At 35.0% G+C, this 14,297-nt stretch overlaps 1 protein-coding gene across 2 annotated transcripts in view; it reads right to left on the bottom strand.

Moving 5' to 3' along the window:
• LOC131061536 (carbon catabolite repressor protein 4 homolog 4) overlaps window positions 1-11,513 on the bottom strand; it is a 145,802-nt gene extending 134,289 nt beyond the window's left edge. Inside the window, exon 1 of one of the 2 annotated variants that reach the window (XM_057995282.2) lies at window positions 11,400-11,513. Coding sequence is in view for 1 of the 2 variants with exons in the window: in XM_057995278.2 (XP_057851261.2) it covers window positions 10,863-10,970 (108 nt within the window). In the remaining variant the exon portion in view is untranslated. Of the gene's footprint in view, window positions 1-10,862; window positions 11,359-11,399 lie in introns of those variants that run through there. The other variant, XM_057995278.2, reaches the window with a different exon arrangement.
• Between the last annotated feature and the right edge of the window lie 2,784 nt (window positions 11,514-14,297).

Raw genomic sequence — 14,297 nt, 5'->3', positions numbered from 1 at the left:
GACAAGTTATCACTTTCAAGTGTACGACCTACTAGAGTAGCCCTAGAGTTCTATGGTTTGTTACCTCCTTTCATCACATTGTCACTATGGTTGTAAACACTATCTACTCTCATCCTTGCATACACCACTTGGGCACCCTAACATTCCCACTCTCATTTTAGATGCTATAGATCTACTTAGTTTTGGTAGCAAGGATCCTCTACCCCTTGTCCACCGTCAAGGTCACAAGGCAAGTGCACATTATTAGTTTATTCTATGCAACTAGATGTTACTCAACATTAGATTTTAGGATTTCTAACAGGAGCACCTTGCTTTCTCTAAGGATTTGTTTTCATGATATCTTAGCCTTAACCATTTTGTTTTTCATCTTGTATTGTTGGTCCTTCATACCTAAATCTTTCTACACACATTACAATATTGTTTTTCATTCTCAATGAAACATTTTAATCTTCATCAACTTTATGCTTCAATGCTTCATGAGGCTTTCATTAATAGCTATGTTACCGGTCTGCCCCGTAGAGGACCTAGGTCCCAATCTGAATCTGGTCCTTCATGGGTGCGGCCAGGGCTCGCCATTTCCCTCGTGGGTTCATCTTGGATGAACCCAAGAGAACCTGCAATGAATTTTGCGCATTTTTCTTCATTTTGTCTTGTATCGTTCTACATCGTTTGGTTTCCTTTGACCTTTCACCATTGAACTAGTCGATCTTAACAAGCAAACATGTGCCATAGTGCTAAGACCTTGCTTTTCTGGTTTTAAGAGCAATGAAGTCAGCTACCAATATCACACCAAACATGCCATTGGTTGATTGACAAGAAAATTTGAGCCTTTCAATATCACTGTTCAAATGCTTTTGCTACTTAGGTGTGCGAAATTCCCATCCATTTTGCATGCATTCCTACCATTCCTTCTATATTCTGCGCTCTTCATCGTGCATGCCTGTGTATTCGATATCCTCTGTGTATTCAATATCACCTATGTACATGCATGTGAGTGTTCTCATAGCCAAAAATATATTTTATAATATAGAGCCGAAAATGTATTATTGAATATATGAATAGGTCAATATATTTGATTAATATAAAATGCTCTATTGAGTGAGAGGTAAATATATTCATATATTTTATATAAATATATATTATATTTTATATAAATATATATTATATTTATATATTTCATATTTTAGACTACAGATCAACTCAGACAGCTTGAATACTATTGAAAATGTAACAATAATTTCTATTTCTTTTTCAACATCAGAAAATTTCATTTTAAGGCAATTTATAGGATAGAGTATTTAATTTCTGCAAGTGAATGCATAAAGATAGCTGACGGATACTATTTGAAATGAAGAAAACAAACAATCTAAACAAAACTAGTGTTTGAAATTGTCACACTTATTTGTTCTCAGTTTATCCCATTTTATCTGCTCAGTTTAATCTGGATAAAAGAATGGGGTTAGCAAGACCTCCTTGATCTCAGAAAAAATTGTCAGTAAAATTTCCCCTACTTTTCTATAGATACCAGTATTTTAAGCATATCAATGCCCAAGAAATAATACTGTAAGGCAATATAAAGTTCTCATTGACAGACAAAGCATGCTATTACTGCTGGGGTACTAGCTGCAGAACTTGAGCTGTATTAGGATGTCATTCAAACTATTCACTCACCAAAAGAAATCATTCACGAATCTATGAAACATATCTATAGACTATAATCATAAAGACAACCATTAATCATCATTTCCTTAGACAGAGCCCAGAATACTAAATTCCCAGACAACATATTGCTGCTTCTTTTATAATGACGAGAGAAATTAAGGATCAACATTGTTTATAGATTTTTTTTCTGTCAGACTTGGTGTCAGTATAGTTGGTCTTACAGGACAAAGCCCTGCAAAAGCACTTTTGATGTTTTTATAATTCAAAGCAGTTATTATGCTGCCTGTTGATCAGGCAATTATCAGAATCTAAAGATAAGCTTCATGATGCACACTGATCAATATTTTAATCAACATTATGGATTTAAAATGGTAACCAAAGAGGAAAGGCCTCTTACAGATGGACCAGTTTGAACTATCAATAAGAAAAACATTGACGATGATGAGGATCAAGCGCAATTGCTTGCCCACACTTATTAGAATACCCAAATTTGAAGCTTAGATGCAGAGAGAACTTCTGGAACTGAATGCATGTCAGTCAAAGAAGAGAACCAATGTACTGGCCCTAACTACTGGAGAAATTGTCCTAGCCATGTTTATGAAATATTCACAATAGTTGTACCGACACACTTATAGCTAGGGGAATTCCTCTACCCTTTTAGCTTTGTTTGCAATACAACAATTAGATAGCCGTCATTCTCTAGTTTAATACTCATTGATCAAACATATTCTCAAAGGAAAAAAGCCACCCTCTAAAAGACATCGTTAGAAAATTCACTTCAAATCAGGGTATGCATTTCAAAAATTAGAATCTTCATGATGATAAACAATGAAAACATCAAAATCCCTTGGTGATCTCATCAAGAAGTTTGTAAAACTTAGCATCATGCGGACCATGTTCATTATGGGTGAGTTCATGCAACACAGTGCCAACCAAGTTCTCTATTAGGCCTCCTAAATCTAATCTTAATTTCTGCACTTCCAACATTTAATCCTAAAAGCGAAGGATTGCTGGGGATGTGACCAATAAAGGAAGCAAAAATGACACATATTTCTTAAATCACAGAACAACTAAATCAAAATTTATAAATCATGCTGAAAGCATCCCCATTTTTAATCTCAAAAGCACAAAATTCAGTTCAAGGGCTTAGGTATAATTGAATCCAGTGTAGCAGGCATTAAATTCACAAGCAAATGATCTGTTATCTAAACACAATAAAAAATTGATCCGATGCCTAAAGCTTCCAAAAAAACCACTCACTGAAACCATGGCAAGTGACTTACCTCAAGCCAAGCTGTTAACATGTTCGATGAGAAAAAATGGGAAGAGTTTGCAGAAAAGATTAAGGGAACCCTACTAAAGTAGAAATTTAATCAGCTGGAGATAAGATTTTTGCAGCATTTTAAATGAAAATAATGGTTGCTAGATAAATTTTGACTTGATCTCCTACCTACCGGTGATTTGATTTGATTCAAAAATCTGATTTTCATTTACTACTATGATATTATAATTTTGTGCTTCAATACCTGCTATTAACGAGCTTGTTTTCAGATCCAGTTTACCGGGTAGAAGACGGACTACTGGTGTGAGACAGGTTGGGGGTCAAAACCGGGCACACAATAAAGTGTATCAGCTAATAAACATCCTGGGCGGTGATTAGAGGACAGTGAATGCAAGTTATTGCAACATCAAACAACATTCAATAAATGACAGCCAACAATGAATCGCATCTACTTCCCTCGATAGACATTGATTGTAAGATATTCTAGATTTTATCTTCGAATCAAATATATTTCCCAGCTTGTTTTCTATGCAGTTTACTTGACTGAATACAGTGGTTTCCCACTGTGAGACAGGTTTCAGCTGAAACCTCACGCTATATGTAGCCTATCGGCTGATAATACCAGGTTTAATAGGCAAAGATCTCTTATTAGCATTAAGTAAACGGCTTTCCATTGCATTATGAGCTAAGCAATGAAGTACATTCATTGCTTGGCAACTTCCGACATTTTGCAATGACAATGGGTTGGGAGGGTGGAAAATTGGAACCAATGGGAACTTTTTGCAATACCAAATGGGATTTAGCTTTTACTTCGGTTTTCCTCTTAATATGGAAGTTTTGATACACTTTCCTACTTATGCACCGTGCCTATCTAATGAGTAGCAAGAGTTGGACTTCATTTGTAACAAATTGATTATTTTAAATACTTGTGCAAATAAGTCTTCAAAATAACTAAACTAGCATCAATATTGATGCTGGCGTTAATTAGGGATGAATCAACGATGGAAAATAATGAACCCAAGCAAGCTCAAGACGAATTTTGATGAATTTCAAAGAAGTCAAATCAAATCCACAAGAAATTGCTAAGTTTTTTAAATTTTTTTAGATCATTTTTGGACTTTGTCTTTGACTATTATGAGCAGAAACAAAATCCTTAAACCTAAAAGTGCCTTGTAAAGTATTTAAACATTGAAACAAACTCATTTTACCTTATTGTGAATGCAAAAGACAAAAACCATTCATTCTTCTTGCCATTACATGAATAGAATTGAAGATTGCTAGTGAAGGTTCCAAGCAGTTGGATTGCTATGTAGTAACGAGTGAATTTATTGATTTGTATACTCCAATGGTCAAAGTATTAACTCTTCTCAAAAAATTTAAGAGGAATGCTCACAATTAATGTTACTTTTATGGCCAAGCATTCCCACACCTACAAACTATTGCAATCAAAGTTTTATCACAAGTATGTTTTTCAATTTTTTATCAAAAAAAAAAAACATTTTCAAGTTTGAAGTTTCATTTATAATTTTAAATTTTAAAGCTCTAACTCTATAACTTTGCCTCACTAGGTAACCAACTCATCTACATCTAAGCAGAATTATAGGACATGCCCCTTAATCCACTTATTAAATGCAACTGAATACACTCAAGCAATGCAAAGGACTTAATGTATGTGCATTCTAACTTGTGCCTCCTTTCACACAAACAAAATTACGACAAGCAAGGCAATGAATATGTGGGATCTAAAGGCAAAACATTCTAACTTGTATGCTTCCACTTCCCAACATGTTGCATTTGAGAAGAAGCCAAATAGAAAACATCATTATCGTAGGAATATGAAGTCAATTCTAGTATTCCAACAGTGATGAATAGTCAGCTGTGGGTAGGGCACTAGTGTTATTCCAACAGTGATGAATAGTCAAAAGTGGGTACGGCGCTAGTGTTAATATAAGCCATTTCGACATGTAGTTGCAAGAGTGATACTTTCTATTTTTGGAAAGTTGTCTTCAATTAGAACTTTGCAACTCAGATGTAGAATGCTATGAGAAGTCATGTTTCTTGACACTTTTGAAGATTGTTGTAACTGTGATAATTCTTGAGAAATAATACAAAAGATCTTTGCCCGTGGTTTTCTTTCTGGTGTACTTTTACTAAGCTTTTCCACGTAAATTTGTATGTTTAGGGTTTATTGTTTTCTCTATATAATTCTACACTATATATTTTCATATCAATTGGTATTAGAGCAAAGTTTTTTTGTGTAGAAGTTGTATCTTTTGAGAGGATGGTTCTAATTTTGCTCTATGAATGCTAAAGATTCAAGCTTTATTAGTGAAGGATGGATGTGCCCTAGCTCTTAAAGGGATAGCATCAAAACCTGCAACTTCAATTTTGTTCAATGTTGCAAAGGAGAAAACTACATATGACTTGTGGAATAAGCTTGCAAAGTTATATGAGACAAAGTCATTGGCAAACAAAAATTTGCTATGAAAGTAGTTGTATAATTTGAGAATGTGTGACAATTCATCAATCGCAAATCCTCTAAATGATTTCAACACGTCAATAAGCAAGTTAGCTTCAGTGGGAGTGAAAATTAAAAAAGATAAGGCAGCAATATTATTATACTCATTGCCAAAATCTTGGGATCAAATGTTTATGGCTCTTCGTAACTCATCACTAAGTGGGAAGCTGGTCTTTGAAGACATGGTAGTTGCAATAATCTCTAAAGATTCAAGGCAAAAGACATCTCAAGGATCTTCAAATGAAGCCCTAATTGCAAGAGGTAGAACTCGGGAAAGAGAAAATACTGATCACGCAGACAAACCAAGTCCAAATCCAAGGGGCAAAAAAGAGTAAAATGTTGGAATTGTGGCAAAAATGGACATGTCAAAAAGGATTGCAGACTACCAAAAGCAAGCAAAGATAATCCTAGTACACAAGCATTTGAGGCGAACATAGCAAAAGTTGAAACACCATTGGAGGACGAAGAGGTATTAACTGCTAATCTGAGAGGCTCTTTACTTCATATTTGGATTCTTGATTTTAGTGCCTCCTTTCATATGACTCCACATAGAGACCGGCTTTCACCAATCTTGTGATGGAGGTATGGTTTACATGGGAAATGATAACCCATTTGAAGCTATTGGTGAAGGTGAGGTAAGAATAAAGATGTTTGATGGACTAGTAAGAACTATTCAATGATGTCAAACATGTACTAGGATTAAAGAAAAATTTGTTGTCACATGAAGTTTTTGATGAACAAGGTTACAAATTTAGTGGAGAAAACAGTTGTCTTAAGGTAACAAAGGGTGTGTTGGTTAAGCTAAAGGGAGAAAAAGTGGGCAATCTCTATAGACTGGTTGGAAAAACTAGCAGTGGAGAGGCTGCAATGGTATCTAATATAGAAATGGACTCATTATCAACCTAGCATCAACGGCTAGGCCATATGAGTGAGCGTGGTCTCAAGGTACCACTAGATAGAAATCCTCTCCCAGGTGCCAAATCTAGAGATTTAAATTTTTGTGAACATTGTTTGTTTGGAAAGCAAAATAGACTGAGTGTTTCTAGAAGTACTACCAAAAGCAAAGAAGTTTTAGAATTAATTCATTCAAATAATTGGGAAGCTCTTGTAACATTTATTGGAAGTTCATCATATTTTGTTTCATTTATAAATGATTATTCTCGTAAGGTGTGGATTTACCTTCTCAAGAGAAATCTGAAGTGTTTAGTTATTTTAAAAAATTTAAAGCTCTAGTAGAGAATTAGAAGGGTAAGACTATAAAATGTTTGAAAAGAGATAATGGAGGTGAATTTTGTTTAGGAGAATTTAACCAATTTTGCAGTGAGCATGGAATTGCAATGCAATTGACGATTGCTACGACACCATAGCAAAATGGTGTTGCTTAACACATGAACCATACAATTATGGAGCAAGCCAAATGCATGTTGAGCACTACTGGTTTGGAGCAAAAAATTTGGGGTGAGGTTGTTTCTACAACTTGTTTCTTGATCAATAGATCACCCACTACAACTCTCGATAGTAAAATTCTTGAAGAAGTATGGAATGGTAAATCTGTTGATTATTCATTTCTTCGTGTTTTTGGTTCTGATGCTTATGCTCATATTCCTAGAGAGAGCAGAAATAAGTTGGACATGAAGTCCACAAAGTGTATTTTTCTTGGTTATGTAGAAGGTACAAAGAGGTACAAATTGTAGGAAGGTACAAAATGTATTTTTCTTGGTTATGTAGAAGGTACAAAGGGGTACAAATTGTAGGAAACTGCTTGCCACAAGATTATAATTAGCCCAGATGTTTGTTTTAATAAGAAATCAATGAAAAGAGGTAAAAAACAGCAAGGTACAGAAGTTAATCCAGTAGAGGTGGAAAACTATGAAGATGATCTAGAGGTGCCAGATGAAAATCAGCAAGATGAACAACAACCAAATGAACCACGGGGTAAAATATTTCCCCTTGTAAGGAGGTCCACTAGAGTATCCAAAGCACTTGAAGAGTAATCTCCTACTTGTAATTCTGCTTATGCATTACTAACTGATGTTGCTGAGCTAAATTCATATCAGGAGGTTTGTGAAGTTGAATGTGCAAGAGAATGGAGAGCTGTTATGGAAGCGCTGCATAAGAACAAAACATGGGAGCTTGTGCCATTGCCTAAGGGGAGAAAAGTTATTGGGAACAAGTGGATCTTCAAATTGAAGAGGGATATAAATGACAATTTGGAGAGATATAAAGCTCAGTTGGTGGCCAAGGGGTATGCACAGAAGTCTAGTGTTAATTTTGATGAAAAAATTTCACCTGTTGTATGGTTAAGTACTGTTAGAGTTGTTTTAGCTCTTGTTGCTAGTCTTGATTTGGAGTTCAAACAGTTAGATGTTAAAACAATCTCCTATATGATGATCTCTCTAAGGAGATTTATATGCAGCAACGAAAAGGTTTTGAGGAAAAAGACAAGGAGAATCTTGTTTGTAAGTTGAGAAAATGGTTGTATGGTTTAAAACAGGCGCCAAGGTGTTGGTACAAGCGGTTTGATTCCTTCGTGATGAGTTTGGATTTTAGTAATGTGAGGTTGACCATTGTGCCTATGTTCAAAGGTACGATGATGACAGTTTTATTAATCTACTATTGTATGTTGATGATATGTTGGTGGCAAGTCCCAGCATGCATAAAATCACCCATTTGAAAACTCAGCTTGCTAGGGAGTTTGAAATGAAGGACTTAAGCAGTGCAAATCAGGTTCTTGGAATGAGGATACATAGAGATAGAAATAACAGGAAAATATGGTTGTCACAAAAAATTTACATGGAGAAGGTTTTGTAGCGCTTCAATATGCAGAATGCACAACCAATCAATACTGCATTTCCTATTCATATTAAATCGTCTTCAGACAATTACCTAGCACAGAAGCATAGAAGACACAAATGTCTCATGTACCATACTCATCAGTTAGTCTTTACATGGTGAATCCAGGTATTGATCATTGGACGATTGTAAAGTGGATTCTCAAATATTTGAGGGGCACTTCAAATGCTGCTATCTATTACAGTGGGAGTAATCTTCAGATTAATGGATATGTGGATGCAGATTTTAGTGGAGATAGAGATAAGAGAAAGTCCACTATAAGTTATGTTTTCTCCTTAGCTAGAGGTGTTGTTAGCCGGGTATCAAAGTTGCAGTCAGTGGTGGCATTGTCTACTACTAAAGCAGAATATATGGCAGCAACACAAGCTAGCAAGGAGGCAATCTGGCTTCATATACTTTTGGGTGAATCCCAAGTAAAACAGGATAACATGGTGTTGCATTATGACAGTCAAAGTGCTTTACACTTAGCATGGCACTCAGCATACCATTCCAGAACAAAGCATATTGACATGGTGGAAAGAGGGCAGATATTTTTGGCCAAGATGCACACTGCTATAAGCCTAGCAGATATTTTGACAAAGCCTATTGGTAGAGAGAAGTTCATTTGGTGCAGGACTTCTCTAGGCTTGCATATTACTTGATGATAGGCAGAATTGGCATTGGTCTTTCAGTAGAAGAATTATTCATAAGATAGAAATTTGACTTCAAGTGGGAGATTGTTGGAATATGAAGTCAATTCTAGTGTTATTCCAGCAGTGATGAATGGTCAAGAGTGGGTAGGGCACTAGTGTTACTCCAGCCTGTGGTTTTTTTCCTAGTATACTTTTACCAGGTTTTTCCATGTAAATCTATGTGTATATGGTTTACTGTTTTCTCTATATAATTCTGCGCTATATATTTTCATAACAGTTATATCCTTTAGTGTGAGTGTCAATGACACTACTTGAAGTTCTTCTAATCTACCTACATCAGCTAATGTCAATGATGATTATGATCTTTTTGCTAACCTATATGATGTTGATTGTTGACATTATTATAATTTATTTTGAATATTGAACAATGAATATTTATCATGACATTTGAGACAAAGTAGTATTTTTTATTATTTTGATGGTTTTTTTAATTAAATGATGCTATGTGATATTCTGAAATGAATTCCTGCTTTTAGACTGCAGATATGTATAGATTTATATTTTTTATTTTGGTATGAACAAACCCAACTCCAAAAAAAATCTTGCCAAAACCAAACCCCCTACTTAGCAGGATAGTAAGTAAACTTCAATGATCTTTGAAAGCATCCTTTCACTGGGATATATCAGAAAAAACAAATGTGATACTTTTGACAAGAAGGCAACAAAAAACGGGCAAATATTTGTGGAAGTAAATATAGAAATTCTCATCCCGAGTTCCTGGCTGCAGCAACATACTAGGGAAATGTTTCTCCAACAAAACTACAAAGATGCAAAACCAACAAACTGCTCCAACAGGGCTTTTTCATTTTAATGAACCGAATTTTAGCATAATACTTCTGTTATTAACCTTAACGTATACAGTAAATTACTTATAAAGCAAACCAATGTGAACCATCCTACTTCAACCTCATTTCCTAAGTTGTTGATTCTAATGACTTAGAGAAGCTGTTCTTGCCCACGGTTGGTCACCACACCAATTCACGGTAATTCTAAGCACACAAAATAAACACCTCAAAATACAGTGAACCATCGAACTTGGTCATGAAGTACGTGCACAAGTGAACAATATAAAGGCAAACGAAAACAATACCCTTGTGGTCTCATACACCAAATCCATACTGTGTTCGGCAGTAACACAAAAAGCTACATTTATGTTTAACATTTTTATTACGATATTGAGTTTAGACAAGGATTATTAGACCAACTAAGACTTGGAAACTAAAACCTTCTGTTGCCGCTGCACGGTACTCTGCTTCTGAGCCACAGGTCCAGGCTTCACCATTGTGGATCAAACTTTACACAAATGTCAGACTGTAGCCAACACCAGACCACCTAGATATCTTACCCACAGTTCTCTCATATAAAAGTTTAATGAATAGATGAAATGATTATATCAACACCCACGCAGTGCAGGGGCCTCAATGCCGAAACCGTGCTTTTGATGTAGGCTTTAAGTGGACAGAGCAAGGAAACGGTTCAAAAGGGCATTGCCCAAGCATAGTTAATTAATAGAATAACCTAATTCAAAAGACATTTAGAGTAGACATATTGAACTAATACTTCACTACTAACTCCAACAAAAGGCATTGTTTAAAGACAAATTATTGAACAAATACTTCACTTCAACTACACCAAAAGACATTGTCAAGAGCCAAACTTTTGAACAAATTCGTCAATATAATAATACCTATCATGCATTTGAAATTTTGAATTGAATATCTGTCTCGAGGGATTTTTTAAATTGCGCAAAATTAAGCAAACCAACCATGACATAATTTTAAAACACCAGGAAACCACATCAAGTTAAGAATTTATATAAAGTTAACCAGACAAAGAAAGAAAGGAAAAGCCACACCCGTATACGGTAAAGCCCACAAGATGATAGTACAGGCAAGGAGGAAATGCGTGCTTTATCAATCATTTGAAGGGCGCCCAACTTTGCACCTCCCAACATTGAGGACATTTTTCCCAGTGGATTGGGAAATCTGTTCTTGTTGGGAGTTTTCACTCTCGTCGTATAAGAATATCCATTAGTTTTTAGCTTTCAGGGATACCCACATGTATTCTTATTCCTTTTTGAAACATGAATTTGATAATTGGCTTCGAATGCTGCAAGTAAATGTCCTCTATCTTTTCTTACCATCAAAATTTGGCAGATTCTTTTTCCTTTTTTTCGAACGGCTAAGAATCCAGTTGAATGCACCAAACTTTTCTAAAGCTTAGCTTTTCTAATGTTTTTTCCTTTTACGGCCGACAGTCAAAAGACCATTAAATAAAAGTTTGGAGGATATGATTGTGGGCTTCAGGAACAAAAAACTATTTTGAAGAATATCATTGTTTGTATATCTCATGATCAGAAATAAATACGTAGAGCATGAAATGGTTCATATACCTGTTTTTGGCGAGATTTGTCGCTTTTCCCCTGAAAACTAAGTCTGGTACCAAAGGTCTGGTTAATCCTCGATATATTTAAATTTTAAAAGAAGAAGAGAAGTGGCAATTATAGTTTATTCTCTTGGTTCTCTTTAGGTAGTTAAGGTAGTTTTGTTATTTTTTTTTAGTTTAAAGTGTAGTTATATTTTTAAATAAATGGAATGGTTATAATGTAATTTGTCCAATACAATTGAATGTAATGTTATGTATTTTAATTATGTTATTTATCAATGGTCAAATTTATAGGAACTGTAACAAATAAGAAATGAGATTAGGTTTTGAGTGGCTTTTGTAAACGTACATTTTTTAGAGGTATCACCTTAATCTCATATTCTTATATCAAATTTCGAGCACAATATAGCATTGACCTAAAATCCTTCAATCAAAAAAAAAAAAAAAAACTAATTATATAAGAAAAGAGAAATGCCTTCTTGTTAAATAAGGTTAAATGTTCTTAGTTCTTGCTTGCAGTAGAAATATTCTTGCAATAGTCTAGTTGTTAATGGATGATTAATCTATGCATAGCTAAATTATCAAAATGTATTTCTCTTAAATTAAATCGGATGGCATATCTTGACATATGCAAACTATCTTATTCAAATATATAATATAAGATACTTTTGTTCATCAACTAAAATTTGTGATTCCATATTTCAATACACAATAAGATTGGTATATGAAATATGTCATGTATGGTGTGCATATGGACATGCCCTCAATTGATACCTAAAGTGCTTGCAAATTTGTATATGTGCAAATGGTTGATACTCTATGTCAATGTCTTGTTCAAACAATGAAATGGTAAAACGTGGTCCATGCTTCTTAGTCATTTGCATTTACATTGGGGTCATTCTTGTTGTGGAGGTCATATAGAGCTATTGACCTAAAAGATAGGGGAGAAGACCCAATAGTTGAGCATGTTCTAATTGTTGTGATAGTAGTTGTAAATTTTATGTCCATACTTGTTGATTTAATGTCCAATTTGTTTGACAACATTGCAACAATAGTTGTGACTTTAATACTCATAATTGAATGAAATGTACCCTTAGTTGTAAAAAGCAACCAATCATGTGATGCCACATCAATTGCACAAGTATGGGGGCCCCTTATCCACAACTATTGGTCTCACCTTTTTTTGGGGGGTTGTTTTGGATACCTCGGCAAAAAGCATGTTGATGTGGCATCATATTTGATGATGTGTCACTGAACCTTAGTTATAAGCAGGGGACTTGCCAAGTAAGCTGTTGTAAAAAATTGGGAGTGATTTGAAATTTCCAAGTAGGATTTTGAGAAACGTGAATTTAGGGTTCTCAACTATTGGGTCCTCTCCCCTAGATGCAAGGGATCTAAAAAATTTTGTGCTTATAGGTAGTGTGAAACAAATGGCTCCATATTTCAAATCTTTTCTTGGACAACCTCTAAGTGATGATAAATGCAATTGTACAAGTTGCTTTCCATGACCAATGATGTTAGGTTTGTGACCAAAGATTATGATGGTCAAGTGTAATGCATATATATTCTTCTCATACTTTCCTATTTCAGTTGCACAGCATTGTCAAAAAATTGCTTGTTCGAGAATCACTATGTTTGGCAACTATCCTTTATTTTTTAGGAAGATTAAACTTGTGTGCTAGAAATGTCGAATCATCCTGCAAATGGAAGAAAGCACCTCAAACACACACATGAAACATTGCATTAGAGTTAGTAATCACAAAAACATGTTAGTGAACCAAAAACTCTCAAAATCGTTCCATGCTCCTCTATCCCTAAATATCCTTAAGATTCAAGGTGGCCCTCACTTGGAAGAGCACTTAATCTCTTGGATGTCAACCTAGAGAATGAGATTTAAATGATGATTCTATGATCAAATTGAATGCAACTAAGATCCTAGTGAATGGTGAGATGATGATATGAATAAAAGCTAAGGATGCAAGATGAAAAGCTCGTTATGATCAAGACAGTCGAGATGATATGAGGCTAAGTTAATTCCAAATTGAAGATTATGATGAGCTAATTAAGCTAGATGAAGATGAAAAAGTATGTAATTGATATGCAATTTAGGCTAAATGATCTAAAACATAATGCAATGAAGCTAAATGTTATGATGCTAATGCTATAAGACTTAGATGCTTGAAGATGACAAATGAGCTCCTTGATAACCTGCAAAATGACTATAATTTGGATGCACAAGATTGGGATTCCTGAATTGAAGAAATGAGCTCTATTTATAGGCAAAATAGAGAAATGGATGGTTGAGATTGAGTAATCTCAACAAGGGATAGGATTGAAAGTTATCAATCCATGGGAGAGATTCAATCCAATCCCAAGTTGACAAATGTCATCTTGAGAGGGCTTGAGAGGATGCTAAACAAGCATTAGATGCTAAGCAAGCAATTAGGATAACCTCAAGGAGTGACATCATTGAATAATGTCATTAACCAGGGAGGCATCCTATTACCCAAGAGGTAAACTCTTGTGCAACATGGGAAAATGGTTAAAAGCACAACCATCATGGCTAAGGGGTGTGGGCTTGTAAGAGGGATTAAATGCCTTTTGAAGACTTTAGAGGCTAACTTGCTCAAAGAGGAAAACCACTATGGGTTTATGTAAGAGCCTTACATGTTTGGAAGACTAGACAAGTTAACTTGTTGAAATAGATAAAATCTTAAATGCATTTTGAAGAATTTCTTCCAAATTTGGAAAAGCGACTCCCCCAAATTTAGGGAAAGGACATGATTAGGAGATTAGGCATGATTAAGATGGGATTAGTAGGTTTCTAGAAGGATGATTAGGGGAATAATGGAAAATGTAGGATTTTGCAAGTGGGTGAGGAAAATAGATATTTTAGCAAATTAAA

Source organism: Cryptomeria japonica, chromosome 2 (assembly GCF_030272615.1).
Source record: "Cryptomeria japonica chromosome 2, Sugi_1.0, whole genome shotgun sequence".
Classification (NCBI taxonomy): Eukaryota; Viridiplantae; Streptophyta; class Pinopsida; order Cupressales; family Cupressaceae; genus Cryptomeria; species Cryptomeria japonica.
The sequence above is the reverse complement of the archived record's forward strand: the minus strand, read 5'-3'. Positions and strand labels throughout refer to the sequence as shown.